The 19,141-nt window shown below is 49.4% G+C and overlaps 1 protein-coding gene across 1 annotated transcript in view; it reads left to right on the top strand.

Moving 5' to 3' along the window:
- Window positions 1–19,141, top strand: part of Ccdc33 (coiled-coil domain containing 33) — a 106,451-nt gene that overhangs the window by 36,664 nt on the left and 50,646 nt on the right. Inside the window, 3 exon segments of the mRNA XM_036194365.1 lie at window positions 5,751–5,860; window positions 10,268–10,359; window positions 11,445–11,565. Of these exon segments, the coding sequence (XP_036050258.1) occupies window positions 5,751–5,860; window positions 10,268–10,359; window positions 11,445–11,565 (323 nt within the window).

Genomic DNA, 19,141 nt, shown 5'->3' with positions numbered 1-19,141 from the left:
TGTAAAAAGGAAGAAGTGGAGCTGTGGGGATGGTTTGAGAAGATATGGAAGAGAAGAAAAAAAAACACCCTGGGATTTCACACGGATACACATATGTGCTTGTACACTCACACCTTTGTGGGGGTCTGTGTGCTGGCTTGTGTGTTTATGTGAACGCTATTGCATAGTATTGCTGTCTGTGTTGTTCTCTCTCTCTCTCTCTCTCTCTCTCTCTCTCTCTCTCTCTCTCTCTGTGTGTGTGTGCGTGTGTGTGCGCGCGTGCGTGTGTGTATGTGTGTGTGCGTGTGTGAGTTAGTAGTGATGGACCCTGCCTTCTGCCATGCACAACTGGGGTGAGATGAGGAAGGGTGTGATGAGGTCAGTAGTCCTGAGTCTTTTGTGTAGCCAGAGGCAGGACAATTGCAGCAGAGACAAGAGGAACAGGAGGGTGAGGAGGCCACATGAATCCGAGAATATTGGCAGGCACCTCTTTACAGATTGAAGCCGCTTGTTGGAACCTAGTTGGAACTGGTTGCTGTGGTGATATCCTCAGCGGGTAGGGAATTGGGGGCCAGGCCAAGAGGCAAGAGGACTCGGGCGGGGAGGTAGCTGAAGAACATGTAATGAAAAGCAAAGGGCACTTTTAGACCCTGGGTCAAGGCCAAAGTGGGCGGGCAGCCAGAATGGCTTGTTGGCCACACGAAAGGAGTGGTGGGAAGCCGAAGGGCTCAGTGCCCAAACAGGAAGCTGATGAAGCATGTTTGAAACAAGAAGACAAGATCATGGAAGGTGTGAGTGTCCATTCCCCTAGTTACAGCCCAAGGCCAGCTTCCTACAAAAACGGTGTCTCAAGATAGGTAGATGCTGGGTCTCATGAAATCCTGATTAGTTTGGGGAACTCAGAGTCCAAGGGGAGTGGGTATGTGTTCACAGCTTCCTGGGCTACTGTTGTCGGATCTTGGCTGGGAGTTCTGGGACCCCCTGCAGAATCTTCCCAGTTCTGCTCAGGGATGGGTGAGTGTGTGAAGAGCTGCAGATGGTTAGCAAGGGGGAACTGGTGAGAGCCAGGGCAGGGCAGGGGGAGTGGGGAGAGAGGTCCTCACTCATAAGTCTTTCCTCAGAAACATTAGGAATTGGATAAGATTTCTTTCTTTTCTGTTTGGTAATAAAGTATTAATGTTATACAGAAGCCCAGAGGGGCTAAATGACTTCCTAGAGGCCAGAAGATAAGAGAACATGGACCTGCTCACTTCCAATCCTGGAGGTGTTATACTTTCTTCTGGTCAATTGCAGGACTTTCCAGTGTCTCTTTCCTTCTGGGTATGCGTCCCGTGAAGCCCACTCTTGGCAAGTGGCTTCCCCTCTGTGTGTGTTCAGGGTGGCTGTAAGGAAGAATACTGAGAAAGAAAGAATGTTTCATACCCTCTAGTCACCCCACTGCGAGTGGGAGGGGTGACAGGGCTGGGGCAGCAGCTGTCCATGTTGCTTAAATGTGCTTTCGGGAAGGGCAGCCCTCAAGCATACTCCTGTCCTCCCTAGCCCATCTTCCTCTGTATCTCTTTTAGCTTCTCCTTCTTCTAGCTCTATCTTCCCTCCCCATTCCTTTATCCTTCTTCTCTTTCCTCATTCCCCATCTCTTCCTTCTTCTCAAAAAAAAAAAAAAAAAGAATCACAGATTTCCAAGAATGGAAAAATGCATCAAGTCACTGAATCCAGCCTACTGCCGCCCACCTCCTAGCTTGTGCTGCTGATCCAGTTCCATGGCCCCTCTGAGTGCCACCGATCATATTTTAGAGAGAAAGGTGATGATGATTACCATAAGAATTCATAGGAATAATAGCTGTATACTTATCACCATGCCTGGAACACAGCAGGTGTTCATGAGTGGGCACCATGATCATTTCCAGGATGCTGGCTTTCTCCTTAAAGTTTATCCTGATTTTAGGAGACAATGTGGTCTTCTGGGAAGTGTTTACTAAATGGTATGTTGATCTTCATTCTAATTTCTTTGGAGTAGAGACTGGAAAACATATCTCAGTGTTTAAAAGCACCTGCTGCTATTGCAGAGGACCTAGATTCAGTTCCCAGCAGCCACTTGGCAGCTCACATCTGCGGTGGCTTAGTTAGAGTTTCTATTGCTATAAAGAGACACCATGACCATGGCAACTCTTAAAGAGGAAAACATTTAATTGGAATGACTTGCTTACAGTTTCAGAAGCTTAGTCCATTATCATCATGATGGGAGATGGTGGCATACAGGCATACATGGTGCTGGAGAAAAAGCTGAGAATTGTACATCTTGATCCAAAGGCAACAGGAAGTGAACTGGGACACTGGGCATGGCTTGAGCATATATGAGACCTCAAAACCTGCCTCCACAATGACACGCTTCCTCCAACAAGGCCATACCTACTCCAACAAAGCCATATCTCCTAACAGTGCCACCCACTATGAGCTTATAGGGTCAATTACTTTCAAAATACCAAGTTCCACTCACTGACCTCCTTAAACTTGTAACAATATCATAAGGCAAAATGCATTTAATCCAACTTCAAAAATCTCCACAGTCTATCACAGTCTCAACAATGTTTTAAAGTCCAAAGTTCAAAGACTCTTCTGAGATTCATGCAGTCTCTTAACTGTAATCCCCTTATAAAATCAAAATTAAAAATTTAAAAGGCACAGGATATACATTATCATTCCAAAATGCAGGGAAGGGAGCACAATGAGGAAATACTAAACCAAAGCAAGACCAAAACCCAGCTGGGCAAACTCCAAACTCTGCATCTCCGTGTCTGATGTCAAAATGCTCTCCAGAACTTAAACCCCTTTCAGCCTCATTCACTGCAGCCCACGTCCCTCTCTTGGGCCAGCTCCACTCCCTGCCTGCAGCTCTCCTCAGCAGGTATCCCACAGCTCTGGCATCTCCAACATCTTCAGGTCTCCAAGGCAATCCAGGCTTCAACTTCAGAGCTTCATGCAATGGCCTCTCTAGGCCTCCATTCAGAGATACCCCTGACACATGCTTGGCCTTAGCGGCTCTCCTTAGTTGCTGAGGAATAATGGAGGAATATTCCATTACCTCTCTCTTCTATCCTTAAAGCCAGAACCACAGGGCTGAAGCTGCTAGGTTCTGCTGCTTGCTGGGGCTGGAACATGGCTCCCTTGTTCAGTTACATCTTGAACAGCTTTCTGTTTCTTTCACTGCCTAAGCTTGGCTGTCCTGAAACTGGATCTGTAGACCAGGCTGGCCTCAAACTCAGAGACCTGCCATTATAAGTCTTCATTAGAGTTACCACTAATAACCACACGACAGAGTCTATACTAGGCTGTTTTGAGATTTCCTCTGCCAATGGAATTAATCCAAAACTCTTCACTTTAGCCCCAGTCACTCTTCAGACAAGGTCAAAAAGCAGGCACATTCTTCACCAAAATATCATAAGAACTCTCTCTAGGCCACATATTAATATTATTCTCCATATATTAATATTCTTCTCCTCTGAAACATCTTGAGCTGTGCCCCCACAGCTCATCAAATCACACTCAACACCACTGTCTTCTATATCCCACCAGTATGGCCCATTAAGCAGCACTTAAAGAATTCAACTGTTTTTCTAATCCACAGCCCCAAGATCCATATTCTTTCAAATAAAAACATTATCAGGCCTATCACAGCAATACCCTAGTCCTCGGTACCAACTACTGTCTTAGTTGGAGTTTCTATTGCTATAAAGAGACACCATGACCACGGCAACTATTATAGAGAAAAACATTTAATTGGGGTGGCTCACAGTTCATAGGTTTAGTCCATATTATCATCATGGTGGGACACGATGGCATGCAGGCAGACATGGTGCTAGAAAAGGAGCTGAGAATTCTACATCTTGATCCAAAGGCAACAGGAAGTGAACTGAGACACTGGTCATGGCTTGAGTATATATGAGACCCCAAAACCTGACTCCACAGTGACACACTTCCTCCAACAAGGTCATACGTACTCCAACATAGCCACACCTCCTAATAGTGCCACACCCTATGAATTTAAAGGGGGCCAATTATATTCAAACTACCACACCACATTCCAGTTCCAGGGAATCTGACACCCTCTTCTGGCCTTTGCAGGCACAAGGCTCTCAAATGGTGCACATGCATACATGTAGGCAAACACTCGTTCCAAAAAAAAAAAAAAAATGAAAATAAATAAATTTCAACCTCCCTCCCAAAAGTACTGAATTTACTTGGACTAGGCTTTTTTAGTTATTGTTTTTGTTTTATGAGTGTGGGTGTTTTGTCTGTGCATCACATGCATGCAGTGTCTGTGGAGGCCAGAAGGGGACATCAGATCTGGAACTGGAGTTTCCTATGTTGTGAGCTGCCATGTGGGTGCTGAAGTTGAACCCAGGTCCTCTGGAGAGCTGCTAGTACTCTTGACACTGAGCCATCTCTCCAGCCCCACGGAGTAGACTTTTATAGGTTCTTATATTGAGAGCTTTCTTGAGTAGATTGTTTCTCTTTACTGGGCCTCTGTTTCCCTCCCTGAAACATATAGGACACACTCCTTTCTGTCCCACCTGAAGAGCTGGTGTGAGTGCCAATGACTAAGGGAAGGGGTCTTAGTCCTGCAGGTGGCACTATTACTGCTTGCCTGTAAGACTGTGCTCACATATGTCTATTGCCTCATGGGACTGGCCTTGGTCCTATGTGACCATTCTGGGGCTCAGAGGTTCTTCACTTTTGGAGCTTCTAACAGCACATGGCATGGAGTCTTGCCGTGGATAGAAATGCAGATAATGCCAGGGGTTTTATAGGCACATGTGTGTTTCCTACATGTACGTAATGCCTGGGGGGTTATATGCACATATGTGTTCTCTACATGTACATGTGTTGTGCGACTTTCCCTGGGGAAACCAATGTGTTTACTCCCAGGTGGTGTACCATGACAAACTAATGATTCCTCTCGAGTCTAGCTTGATGGACCAGAAGGTTTATTTAGGTTACTTTAAGGAAGAAGTTATTCTATTAGTTCCCTTCCCCTTTGCTGTAATAAAACATTGGCCAATAACAACTTGGGGAAGAAATTTTACAGTCCATCATCAGGGGAAACCAAGGCAGGAACTCAAGACAGTAGCTTAGACAAAATCGATAGAGGAACTTGCTTACCGGCTTGCTCACTACTTTCCTTATACAGACCACGCCTATCTGCCTAAGAATGGCACTACCCGCAGTGGCCTGAGCCCCCTCTATCAATTGGCAATTAAGGACATGTCCCAAAGACATGCCTACAATTCAGTATGATGGAGGCAGTTCCCCAACTGGTGGTCCTTCTTCCCACATGACCCTAGTTTGCGCCAACTTGACAAAAACTGTCCAGTGCCGTCACATGAGCATGGGTGACTCAAAGGCAGCGGTATCACTGGAAAGCTCACCCTCAGCATGGGAGGCCACTCACAAAAGCTACATCTGTGGAGCTTCTGGCCCCCGCCTGCAGGCAGCTCCTCCAGAGTCTCCTTCTACCAGTAATTGTGGACTGCTGTTGTCATTTTAGAGAGGGGCTTGTGAGTGTTGAAATTTTCTGAGCCTTTTTATTGCATAGTTTTCCTGAGTTTTTACGAGCCTCCCTCCTCCCTCCAGAAGTGGAGTGTTTAATTCTATGAAAATGGCCACACAAGGAAAGGCACGCTTTCCTCCATGTGTTCCGTTATCTGGCTGGCTCAGCAATGTTCCTCGCCTCTCACTGTCTCCCATCACTTCCCCATCCCCACTCTCTCCAGGTGTCATCCTCAAGGTGATGGACAACAATAAGAAGGAGGAGCTGGTGTCCTATGAAATCCCCATTAAATACCTGCGTGTATTCCATCCATACCACTTTGAGTTTAAAAAGGTAAGCCCAAGCAAGCCCTGGGCTGTGAGTTAACCTCTGGCTGGGTAGGGGAGATCTGATGGGAAGTAAGTGCTTTGATATCCCCAAATGGTCTCTGAGAATAGAGTTGAGGGTGGGCCCAGGTCATGCTTCTTCCAAGCCAGAGATATGGAGTATAAATTTGGTAGGCAAAATATTCTTCAGAATGAACCCTGTCAGGGGGACAACTGAACACCAACCTAGAAGTAGAAATTCCAGCCTCTCAACCTTGGACTAGACTCCTTAGTGCTGACTGGTGAAGGGGGAGTCACTCTCACTGCTCAGTTATTTATTAAGCACCTCCTGAGTGCCTGGGCCTGGGCCACAGAGGTGCAGAAGCATCCCTTTGCTCTTCTCCAACATCCACTTCAGAACCTTTCCTTCCAAAGAAAAGGGCAATGTGAGAGAAGGTTGTCTGGGCCCCTGTCCCAGGTCTGCCTCTTACTAGCTGTGCGCCCATAGGAAGCCACTTTACTCCAGACCTCCATTGCTCCCTAGCAAAGGCAAAACGAGACACCTCTGGACAGGCTCCAGTGTGGTGATGGGTAACGTGCTGGCACATGGGAAAAACTCGGTGTGTATAGCTCCCATCCCTACTCCTTCCCCTAGGCCTTGGCATTCACCTTCCTGCCAAGCAACTCTTCAACTATGGTGCCAGAGATCATTATCCTCCCCGGGCTCCAGGACGACAGAAGGGGCATCAGGGCAGGCAGGAAAGCAAAGACCCCAAGAGATCCTGGAGGTAGCCCTAGATCTGTCTTCTGGAACATCTGCCAGGCTCCTAGACCTCTAACCACTTAGACCCCAGGCCCCCTTATCATACTGTCACCAAGAGTGCAGGCGGGCAGTAGTCCTTGCGAGGGCAATGAAATATTCAAACGGAAAAGGGGAGATTTATTGGCTGATCTTCTTGGAAGGGCTCCCAGGGACCATGAGCTTTAATTACAGCTGGAGTCCCAGTGGTGTAATGATAAGCAAGTGTCCACACAGGGCTGGATTTATGACCAGGCTCTGCCCCTCAGACATTCTCCTTCCTGTGTATCTTCTGTCTCCACCCTGTCTTCACCCCATGCAGTCTGAGAAAGCTGATGACGCCACGGCCAAGACCCGCCTCTATGCCACCGTGGTTCGGAAGGGCAGCTTACTACCCCAATACATTGGCTGTGACCATACAGCTCTGGAGGTACCAGCACTGGGAGACTGGGGGACTGTGGGGACAGGTGGAGCCCTTGATTGCCTCTGAATGGCCCGAGAGGATGGAGCAGAGGTGCTTCGGGAAGGAATCAAAAAGGGCAAAAGCAACGAGACCTTTCTAAATCAGCCACAGTGGGGCCAGCGAGATGGCTCAGTGGGTAAAGTGTTTACTGGGCAAAGCTGATGACCTAAGTTCAATCCCTGAAATACACACAGAAAACTGACTCCACAAGGTTGTCCTGTGGCCTACACACACACACACACACACACACACACACACACACACACACATGCACGCACACATACACCATGGCACAAGCACATCTCCCACACACAAACATACTATACACACACAATAAGAATAAATTTTTTAAAATATTAAAAACATCAACAAAATAGTCGAGTTTGTGAAGACAATCCCTGATTGGGACAAAAGTGCCCAGGTCTCTCCTTCCTATATTACCCTTGGATGGGGGAAGAAGGGACTGAGTGATATCTATGTTCCTCACGTGCCTGCTGTGTATTTCCGGGAGCAACATAGGCTCCCTTGGATTTTGCACTCCTAGGAGCAAAAAAAGTCCATCTTCCATGCCATGGTCCAGCTCCTGACTGTGTTCAGTCCTGTTCTTCCCTGTTGGGGTTATGACCCATGACCTAGGGCCTAAGACTCCCAGACAAGCCTGTCATCTCCCTGACCCTTCCTGGAGTTTGGCTGGTCTACTGCTTGAACATTTTCAACCTCATTCACTCACTCATTCTCCCAACACCTCATCCATTGGGCAGACCAAGCATGGGCCATACCATGATCTTTCACCTTTCAGACCAAGGACAGCTTCAGGAGGAATGATTGATGCTGGAGGCAGACGTGGCCCAGGCAACAGATTCACGTCCACAGAAGCCTGTGTGTGATCCACAGGACTCTGACTCTACCCTTCTCCTACCCCAGCAGACCTGGTCTGATCCCTTGCCATGGGGCACCATGAGCCTGGCAGGGTAATAGCTGATCTCTAGTCCCATGTCACATCCAGGGACACTGAGACCCAAATGAGTCTGATTTAAGAGCCCAGAGATCCTGGACAACCTCTCTGCTTTCCCTGCAGCTACCCCTTGGGTGTCAGCTGGTATCTCTTCCCTCTCTTCCATCTGGCTCCTTTCTAGAACAGCCAGTCACTCCAACATATGGAACAAGGAAGAGTAAAGTCAAGATGGCTTTGCTGTCCACAAGCTTCATCCAGGGAAGGGTCCACATCCCCGGCACTGTGGACCTGGCCCACCCCTGCCTCAGTCTTCCGGCTTGTCTTATCGAGTCTGAGCTTCCCTGCCCCCAGCAGCCCACTCACCCACACCCCGATCGGCACAGACCTTCCTCCCGAATATGTCGCAGGTACAGCCACAGGAGCACCTGTCTGTTACTGATGGTAGACCAAGAGACACAGTGAGAAAAGAAATTGCTTCAGCTACTCACCAGGCTGTCACGAGCGGGTGTGGTACAACTGTCTCATTCACACCTGGACAGAGTCAGCACACAACGGGTGTAACTTGTCCATCCCCTACAGACACACCTAGACCATTGCCTTCAGCCTTCATACCTGTTGGCGTTCCTGTGAGCAATAGAGCATGCCAGCTCTCCACTGACATCAGAGGCTCACTGGGAGGCCCCACTGAGAGCCAAAAGGCACTAAGAATGATTTAAATGCTTATCAGTTCACACCTTCGTGGAGTTAGCCACCAGCAGGCCAGCAGAGATGGGCCCAGACAGAAAGGCCTTAGAGGATGGTCATGAAGTGAGGGAGATATCCAGAGCAAGCCCCACCCCTGGACTTCTTTTCCCTCTGGATGTCAGAGCTAAAAGACCCAGACTCTCAATGCACAGGTTGGGAAACTGAGGCCTAAAGAGGGTCTGAGTCTGGCCCAGGTTCCCCAGCTGGGGCAGACCTATCGAGGGAATGACCCCCCAGGTGTGTCCAGGGGCCCTGCCCTTCTTGCCTTTTTTCCTTAGGACTAGCCATCATTTGAGGCCAGTCCAACTTCACCCTCCCTAAGGCCACCATGTCTCTCCCACTCTGTCCCCAGGACTCTCTATTCTTCCATCCTTCTCCTTAACACCCAGAAGCACAGAAGCACCTCTCTGTCATTCTCCCTTTCCCTCTTTAATGCCACAAACATTGTTGACTCCCCCAACCCCCGGGCCAGGTTCTGTGTTAAAAGCGGGGGAATACAACAGTGAACAGGATGTGTGTTTCTGCGCATGCCAGTCATATCAATTAGAAAGTAAATAAGAGCTGAGAAGCTCCAATTCTGATGATTGATGGCTACAGAGGAGAAATGCAGAAACCAAGAAAATGGGACCAGGGATGGTGCCACAGAACTTAGAGTAGGAGAAGCAGCTGTCAGGATAAACTGGCAGAGGATGGGGGTGGGGAGGCCCAGGGAGAGGAACTGGTATGTGCTACAGCAGAAGCAAGAAGTTAGGAGAGGAAAAGACCACAGGAGAAAGAGGGATCTGCGGGCTGGCAGGGGATGTGGGCAGAGGAGCAGACAGGCCAACACCTACAAGCTTTGGCAACATAGCAAGACTGTGAAATAAGGGCTGCCCAGGCAATGCTGACACTGAGGCTTGCCTTCTCACCCATCATTTGCTGGGAAAAGCCCTGCGGTGAATAGGCACCCGGACTGTTCAAATCAAAAAGTGCCCCATCCGACCTCTGACAATGGGCTGGGAAACTCAGCACAATTAGGGAAACCATTCCTGGGCTTAGTGTCCTGTTTACAGCATGTCCTTTCATACCACAGTCTAATCAGAGAACCCCCGCTTGTAACCTGGGAGGACCCATGACCAGAGTTTTGCCCCAGTAATTGTCTGGACCTCCTCCCAGGCCTGCACTCGTGCTTGTACACCTTGTCCCTCAGGGCAGCTGAATTCCAGGAATGCCCCTGGAAAACCAGGGGCACCTGCCCCAGTCAGACCCAGAGGGTGACTTCCTGAAGTAGAGAAGCCTTGAGCAGAGCAAGAAGCAAGGGAAGCAGGGACAGGGAGGAGCAGGTCCCAGGGATGGTAGCGGCATGATGATCATGTGATCATGGCAGGTGTAGGGATGGGAGAGCTGTCAGAGGTAGGATGGGAGGGGGGCTGACTGTGGCTCAGGGAGAGCCATAAGCCATGAGCCTTCACCTGCTTCCTCTTCTCTTTTCCAGGTCTTCCTTCGGGGAGTCAATGAACCCTTGGTCAACAGCCCCAACCCCATGGTGGTGATCGTTCGGGTGGTTCCCAACTATACTGAATTTAAGTAAGTGGGTGCAGGTTAGGAGGGAGGGGAGGGCAGAGAGCTGGGATGGGGAAATTTCTGCTCCCCTAAGTTCCCTCTAAGCTCCCCACACACCTTGACTTGAGGCTCTAGTGAGCTTCCCATAGCAGATTTTGTCTTTCTCTTCCAGAAGATCCTGAGCCCTGGAAAGGGAAAGTGAGGTTCTCCCCTGAGATTCCCGAGCATGTAGGGCCAAAGAGCAGGGAGGAGCTGGTGTTAGGGAGCCCAAGGGAGGCCCCTTTCCCTGCCCAGGGGCACCTATGCCCCCTCAGACAAACCTCCCATCCCAAGCTCACCATCTCATGGTCCCCTTTCCCTGTCAGGTTCAAGGTTCCAAGGTTCCTGCTGCTGCTGGTCCCCAAAGTAGATGACCTAATGCCACCTTGGTACATTAGTCCTACCTGGGAGTGTCCTCTCTCAGCCTCCTGGAGGTGTCTGCCCCAGTCCCAACTTGTCCCCCACTGTTTCCAGACCTCCTTTAGAGTCAATCCTCAGGAAAGGAATCAGGATAGTTTAACCTAAAGAAGGGGCTGTTCTTCAGGCAACGTGTGCTCTCTGTGACAGCACATGTCTTGAAGTCAGCTGTCTGCCTGTCACTACCCAAGCTGACCACCTGACTCATCTACAGCTCTGAGGAGTTTTTATACCCCCAAAACTTCACTTTCCTATTGGAGGTGTGCAGATTATCGATGTCCTGCTGCGGTGATAATATACCAATGGGCCCAAACTGCACGCATGTGTGCACTTTACCCCGTAGGCTCTTTATCCTTTAAGCATAAGCTAGGATTCCCACAAGTCAAGAGGAATTCAGATAAGGTCAGCCAAGGTCACCTCAAGTCACTGCTAAGGGAGCCTGAGAGCTACAGCTGTTATCTCCTGACTAAGATGAGCCTTCCCAAGGCTTGGGGCCAGAGACCACCAGCGTGCTTGTTACAAGGTCCTGGCTTAAATGAGATGGGTCCCTGTACTCTCCCCGACACCTCAAACCCAGAGTTCAAGTGTGAGTCCCAGCTGCCAGGCTGGCCACAGGTCAGAAAGTGCCAACTCCTGTCTCCTTGCCTCTCCAGGGCCAGCCAGGCCAGGCGGGACCCTGCTTCTGTGGGGCTGCCCCTCACCCAGATTTCTGTCCCTATCTCATCACCAATGAACTTTGATGTGCCTCGGGTCAGTCAGAACGGGTGTCCTCAGGTATGGCTCCTTCCCAACCACGGCCCCTCACTGGAGTATACTAGAAACAGACACATTCATTCTTCATGACGTCAGCTGCAGCTCAGCTGACCACTGAGAGGCATTTGCTACATCTCACCGCTGCCCAGAATCTGCTCCTGTGTGCTACACAGAACCTGCCCTTGAGACTCCCAGAGATACTAAATATCTGCCCAGATCATGTCTAATCTAGTAACAAGCCAGCAGGGACTACCAGAGCTGTGACAGGCCAGGAAGAGGAGACACAAAGGACAAATAGTATGGATTCCACCTGCCATGGGGCACCTTAAATCAACAGCCATGGGGACAAGGTCTACAATAATGCTATCAAGGGCTGGGGAGATGAGAGAGCAGGAGGCTACTTCTGACTTGCAGGCATGAAACACTTGGGATATTGTGTGGACGTGCATGTTTGACGTGCATGTTTGTGTGTGTGTGTGTGTGTGTGTGTGTGTGTGTGTGTGTGTGTGTGTAGAACAGAGGTCAATATATCCAGGGTTTTCTACTTATTGTTTTTGTATTTTTGAGATTTGGAGGAATGTGTGCTCACATGCCACAGAACAAGTATGGAAGTCAAGAGGTCAACTTACAGGACCGTTCTCTCTTTCCACCATATGGGTTCCAGGGGTCCCAACTCAGGTTATCAGTCTTGGCAGCAGACACCTTTACCCACTGAAGTATCTTGCCAGCCTTTCTTCGCCTTATTTTTTGAGACAGAGTGTCTCACTGAATCTGGCGCTCACTGACTCAGCTAGACTGGCTAGCCAGCAAGTCCCAGGGACCCTCCTGTCTCTGCCTCTCCGTGCTGGGATTCCAGGTGCTCACCACCTTGCCTGCTTTTTTATATGTGTACTGAGAACAGAGCTCAGCTCTTTAGCAAGGTCTTTACAGAATTGGCCATTTTCTCAACCCCCGTAATACATTTTTAATCAGAGAAGAGGAATGTTGATGTCTGGATGGCTAGGGAAGGCAAGTCTTGACCCTTCACCTTGTTTTTGAGACAGGGTCCCCTTATAGACTCCATCTGCCTGCCTTACCCTCCCAGCCCTGGTAAAATAGGCATGTGACACTATGCCACCTTTGTCATCACTTTTTGGTTTCTTTTTCCGTTTTAATTCATTCTATACCACAGCACGCATGTAGAGGTCAGACGACAGCTTTGTGGAACTGGCTTCATTTAGGTTCCAGAGATCAAACTCAGGTGGCAAGCCTTGACCGAAGTCTCTAGCACTGAGCCCTTTCACCATTGCATTGGTCTTGATGCTTTGCTATGAAAGGGTTGGTCCAGGGCAGTGAAAACACCTGTATTGTATAGTATATGGTATAACACAAGGTGTATGCATGTTGGGGATGGGCAGGAAGGCATATGTTTAAGGATGGGGGAAAACGGTGCACAAGTCATGGCTGGGCCCAGGAAATGGCCAGATTAACCTCCTCCAGACTGCATGCCACTGGGAGCTTGCTGCACATAATGGAGGAGGCTTGGAAGACAGGGTGTTCTTGGAAGTCCCTCCTGTCATCTGCCCACTAAAATTAGAACAAGACACGCTATTGGAGCCCTGGCTTTCATTTAAAGGCAGGATTTTGAAGAAGGCTCAGACACAGGCAGGGGTGGTGGTAGGCAGGGAAGTGTGGGATAAAGGGGAATCATGGGGAACAGCTTCAAAACCAAACCAATCCTCAGCCTGATTTCCCCAGAGTCATCTCACACACGGCCCTGCATTTGCACGGGAAATTATGAACCAATCAGCAGCCGTCCCAAGGGGCAGGAGGTACTGCCTGCTTTAATGAGTGAGCCTCTCCAGGCCTGACCAGTGGCTATCTCCACTGCCTAACTCCACACGAATGGGGAAGCACTCCTCACGACAGACCTCCCCAGCACTTTTCTCACAAGTGAGACTCAAGGCCAGAGCCCAGCAACAGCAAGGCACTTGCTATAGGTCACCCAGTATGGCGGCAGCTGGGTGAAGTGTGAAGCTGCATGTAGCCTGTGCGGAGATGCCCAGGGGCCAGCAGGGAAAACAAGAGAGGAACAGGCTGGGAAATGAAGGGAATCTGGTCAGGAACCCTGGGCCTAGAGAGCACACAGTCCCCTGCCCTGCCCCTCCTGAGCCTCATCTCTCATCTTTACAGTTGATGGACTGGGGACTGAACCAGATAATTTCTAAGTCTGGTCCTCTTTGACATCTTGGAGCACTGTGAGTTTCCCACAAACCCCTGCGCAGGGGCTACTAGACCCAGCAGACCTAGGGTGGCATCTAGCTCTGTAGCTTGCTAGCTGTATGACCTTTGACAAACTGTATGATTCCTCCAGACCTATTGACTAGGCTGTTAGAATGAAAAGGCAGGCTAAGAGTCCATTCTGTCCCCTGCAGAGCTTCACACACTTTATGATAAATACGCTGCCTGAGGCCAGCCTTATCATTACACCTGATGTCTGTGGTGAACCCTACAGAAACCCCAGCTCAGATGGACCCATCTACTGCTGTACATCACAAGTAGTCTCAGCATTAGATGCCACACAGTAATCACCTTTAAGGACATGACTTCTAACACCCAGCAACGACCATTTGGGCAACTAACTGCTCCTGGGAGCAAAATGTTCTAGGTTTCTGGCCCAGATCCGATCAAAGGCTAGTAAAGAGCTAGGTTTTTATGAGACACTGGCAACTAACCCCTCCCACTAAGTTTCCCACCAACCTTCCTTCTGGTCTCATTGGCCAGAATCAGGTCACAAGCACTTCCTTGAGCCAATCACTGAGGGGTGTGTGGTTCTGGCTCGCTGATAGCCCAAGCCAGCAGGTATGAAGAAAGGAGGCACCTGCATAAGAGGGCTCTCTACTTTTTGGCTGTGAAGCAAGGAGGACAGAATGCATCAGGTCACTCCAGTCTGTTCCACTCCTCCCCCTGGTGAGGACAGCAAAACCTGAGCTCTGATCAGTCAAGCGATGGGTCAAACCCGTCTGGTTGGGTGTAGATTTGGATGCTGGACCCACCTGCTTGCTCCTACAACTCTCACAACCTGCAGAGCTGGGACATAACTCCCAAGAAGGAAACAAATGGATGGAAAGAGCCACCTGTGCCCATCATTTCTCCCTGTCCCATCCCCACAGCCAGTCTTCCCAAGCTCTCTCCGTCTTTCCCATCACCCTGGACTCACTCAAGGCTACCTTTCTTGCCTAGGCCATTGCAGCAGCCTTCCTGTTCCAGCCTTGCTAATTTGTTCTCTGAGAAGCAAGTAAGGCATGCCCTGCCCTGAACCACAGGCTTCCCTTGGCCCCTTCAAACCTCCCACACACGGGACCAAGCCCCCATTAGCTATGTGCTGTTCATCCAGACACAGACCTCATCGCTTCAATTCTCACCCAGCTTCAGGGAAGACTCACCGTTCTCTGCATCTGTCCTCTCTCCCCTCCAACCTTGACCTCAACCCTCTGCCCCAGATAAGAGGTGTGGCTTTCTCCTCGTGTATCCTAATTGCTACCACGATAACTTGCTCAGGCCTCAGCATGATGGCAGCAGTGAGTGGGTTTTGCTCACATGCATGTGTATACTCTAAAGGGACGGAGTCGGCCTCTAGCTCTCCCATAATCCCTGCAGTACCCTACATACAAGTGTCTGTCGTGGTGTCCCAGGCAACATTTGCTAAGTTAAGTCAACCTGAACTTTTGCGTACTAGAAAAATATCCATTGTCTCCTTCAACCTTGCAAAAGGCTTTCAACGGGTGAAGCACAAAGCATTTAAGAAAAAAGAAAAAGAAAAAAATATACTAGGTTCCAGAGAGGGGAAGGGACCCACTGTGATCCAAACAATAAGCTTAAAGTGGTCCCTGGGCCCTGAGCCAAGGGTCCTAGCTTGTTGGAAGCCCCAGCCAGCACCGGCCGCCAGCAGCCCTTGCTTTCAGCATGACTCCATTGTGCCTAGGCAGGACAGACAGCAGTGGGTGAGGGTGAGGGTGAGCCCAGAGGAAACAGGAGGAGGAGACAGGACAAGGGCCCATGGATTGAAGGCTCTGTCCCCAGGGAAGGCAGGTCTGCCTCAGTGGCAGAGGGTTAATGGCTTTTCTGAAGATCACAGCTGAGGGTTAATCATATTCCTTAATTCCAAAGTCCACCATAGCCTTTCCGATTAGCATCTTCAGGCTATGTCTACCCTATGCCCACCCCCCCCCCTCACCCCTGCACAGCATGCAGACCAGCCACAGCACGCTCAGCTTCACAGGGCTGATAATAGATTGTTATTTAACCTTGAGTCCTACACACACTCATTTTTGTAAGAGAGAGGGAGAAAGAGAATATGTATGGTTCACCCTCCCAAACTCTGGGTATGAAAGGCTTTCTCCTGGAGGACTTACTCTGGGAACCCATTCAGGGAAAAGGATGTCCCTCACTGGGCAAGCAGCCACTTACCACCTCTTGCCATGTAGACTCCATGTAGATCTGTTAATAAGTCCCACTGCAGACAGCTAGTATCCATCAGATAACCCTTTCCCAGGATAGGGGCAACAAATGAGGCCCCAGGAAACCAAGTCACAGTACCTCCTCTCTGAGGGCCGTGGGGCCTGGCAGCTGGTCTAGGCAATGTGGATACCCTCCTCTGATACCCAGTATATGGGAGTGTCATAGTGTGGGGATCAATCCTGATAAATCAATACCAAGCTCCACAGAACTCACAACTGGCTTCTGGGGCCTAGAGTGCTCGCCAGGTGGCTATCCCCAAGCTTCCATCACGGTGTCTGGGGATGTGTCCATGACTCCAGCGCTCTCCTAGTGTTCATCTGTCCCTGAGTTGACCACAAACCATCTCCTTGGGGACAGGGAAAGATTCAGCCGAGCCTTGGGCAAGACTCCTTAGGACACCAGCAAGCCCATTAAGTGTGACAGGTGTGAGGGCCCCAGCCAATCAGGAGGAGCAGACGTCTCCATCTAGCCTCAGTAACTCCTGGAGTGTTTGTGCTGACCTTTTCCTGTGATTGCTAATCCCCTCAGGGGAGCAGGAGGTAGGACCACTGCCGCTGTGGCTGACAGGCCCCTCACAGGGCAGAGGCAAGGCAGACCATGCTGAGACCACGCAGGGCTTCATACTAAGAGTTCTAGGCTGTTTTCCCACCTTGCCATTTATGTGAATTTTCCATGAATTCCCCCACCCCCTTCCAGGGTCCCTCACGGGGCTGAGTTGGGTACCACCTTCACACTCTGTGGCCTGGCTGGTCATTTTCCCACCTAGAAGCCCCTTTCCTCTTCTTTCACGTTGTCACATCTTCCTTCAGATTCTCCTCTAGGCCTGCTTCCTTTGAGGGTTTTGGACTACCCAGAGTCTCCCTCATCTGGGCATTAGTCAATGCTGTCACGTTTCATCTTCCAAGCCATGTGTGTGCTCCAGCTGCTGCCTGACAGTGTCTTCACATCACCTGAGTCCCCAACGGCCTGAGGCCAGATAAAGCCAGGTTCTGGAATCTGAAGACCTGTGTGGCCTTCTGAACGGGGCTGGGGTAACTTGTATGGAATAGAAAGGGGCTGTGGATGTTGGTACAACACTGTGAAAACACCACACACATCTAGCCAGTACGTTAGAGCATGAAAAGAATTTCACTGAGCAGTACTTTAGCTGTTTGTACTGAGAAAATCATCTGGGATACAGGAGTATGTGGCAAAGAGCATCCAGCACAGTTTTGTCAGGGGGAAGAAATCAGAAAATGGCAGAGCAAAATGGCTCAGGGGGTTAAGGCATTTGCTGCCACACTTGACAATATGGTGCCATACTTGACCATATGATGGAAGAAGAGAGCTGATTCAAGCAAATTGTTCTTCAGCCTCTGCATATGTGTTGTGGCACACACACACACACACACACACACACACACACACACACACACATTAAAAACTTTTAAAAAAAGAAAAATCAGGTCAGTTGGGCATGACAACTCATCTTCTGGGGAAGGTGGGCTCCATTTTGATTTTTAAAAGGGTCTTACATAATCCAGGCTAGCCTCAAACTTGCTATATAGCTGAGGCATCCTTCAGCTTTTATATAGCCCAAGTTATCCTTAATCCTCCTGCCTCGAACTCTCAAGTGCTGGGATTATAGGTCTATGCCATCACATGCAGAATATCTTGAAGTTACTAAAGTCACAAGTAATGAGAGTTTCTTGAGACTGTGGTTGTGCTTACGTTTTGATTGTAAGTGGAAAAGGGCAGGGTGGCAATTATATGCATAAAATATGCACAGAAATTGGGAACACGGTGGTATGGAGTGGCTGGCTTTTGTTTTTTCAGTACAGGGTTTCTCTGTGTTGCCCTGTAGACAGGCTGGCCTCAAACTCAGAGATCTGCCTGCCTCTGCCACCCAAGTGCTGGGATTAAAGGCATGCACTACCACTGCCCAGCTTGAGCGGTTGTCTTTTTTTTCCTTTTTTTAACTTTTTTAAAAATTATATTTGTGTTTTAATTTTACACATCAGCCATGTAGATGCCTATCCACTACAGCCATGGGTTCCCCTGTCCTCCCCGCTCCCGCTCCCACCCCCGCCCCCACCTTCCCTCCCATCCCCTCCCCTCCATTCCCATCTCCTCCAGGGCCAAGACTCCCCTGGTGATTCATTTAAACATGATGGATTCAATACAGGCAGGTCCAGTCCTCTATTTCCAGGCTGAGCAAAGTGTCCCTGTGTAAACCCAAGGTTCCAAACAGCCAGCTCATGCACTAAGGACAGGTCCCGGTCCCACAGCCTGGATGCCTCCCAAACCGTTCAAGATATTCAATTGTCTCACGTATCCAGAGGGCCTGATCCAGCTGGGGGCTCCACAGCCTTTGGTTCATACTTCATGTGCTTCCATTCGTTTGGCTATTTGTCCCTGTGCCTCTCCAATCTTGGTCTCAACAATTCTTGCTCTTGCAGTCCCTCCTCTTTCTCGACAGTTGGACTCCTGGAGCTTCACCTGGGGCCTGGCTGAGGATCTCTGCATCCACTTCCATCAGTTATTGAATGAGAGTTCCAGCATGACTGTTAGGGTGTTTGGCCATCTGATCACCAGACTAGGTCAGATCAGGCTTTCTCTCGACCATTGCCAGCAGTCTACAGAGGATGTATTATTGTGGATTTCTGGGGACCTCTCCAGCACTCTGCCTATTCCTGTTCTCATGTGGTCTTCATTTATCATGGTCTGTTATTCCTCGTTCTCCCTTTCTGTTCTTGATCCAGCTGGGATCTCCTGCTCCCCTAAGCTTTCTTTCCCTCAAACGTTGCCCTTCATTACTCCCACTGTCGTCCAGGTTGTTCATATAGATCTCATCCATTTCTCTGTCATTGGGTGATCCCTGTGTCTTTCCTAGGGTCCCATTTTCTAGGTAGCCTCCCTGAAGTTGTGTAGCAGTCTAGTCATCTTTGTTTTACATCTAGTATTCTACTATGAGTGAGTACATACCATGTTTGTCCTTCTGAGTCTGGGTTACCTCACTCAGGATGATTTTTTCTAGATCCATCCATTTGCCTGCAAACCTCATGATGTCATTGTTTTTCTCTGCAGAGTAGTACTCCATTGTGTATATGAACCATAT

Source organism: Onychomys torridus, chromosome 7 (genome assembly GCF_903995425.1).
Source record: "Onychomys torridus chromosome 7, mOncTor1.1, whole genome shotgun sequence".
Classification (NCBI taxonomy): domain Eukaryota; kingdom Metazoa; phylum Chordata; class Mammalia; order Rodentia; family Cricetidae; genus Onychomys; species Onychomys torridus.
Note: the sequence above shows the minus strand (reverse complement) of the source record. Positions and strands in the feature narration are given on the sequence as shown.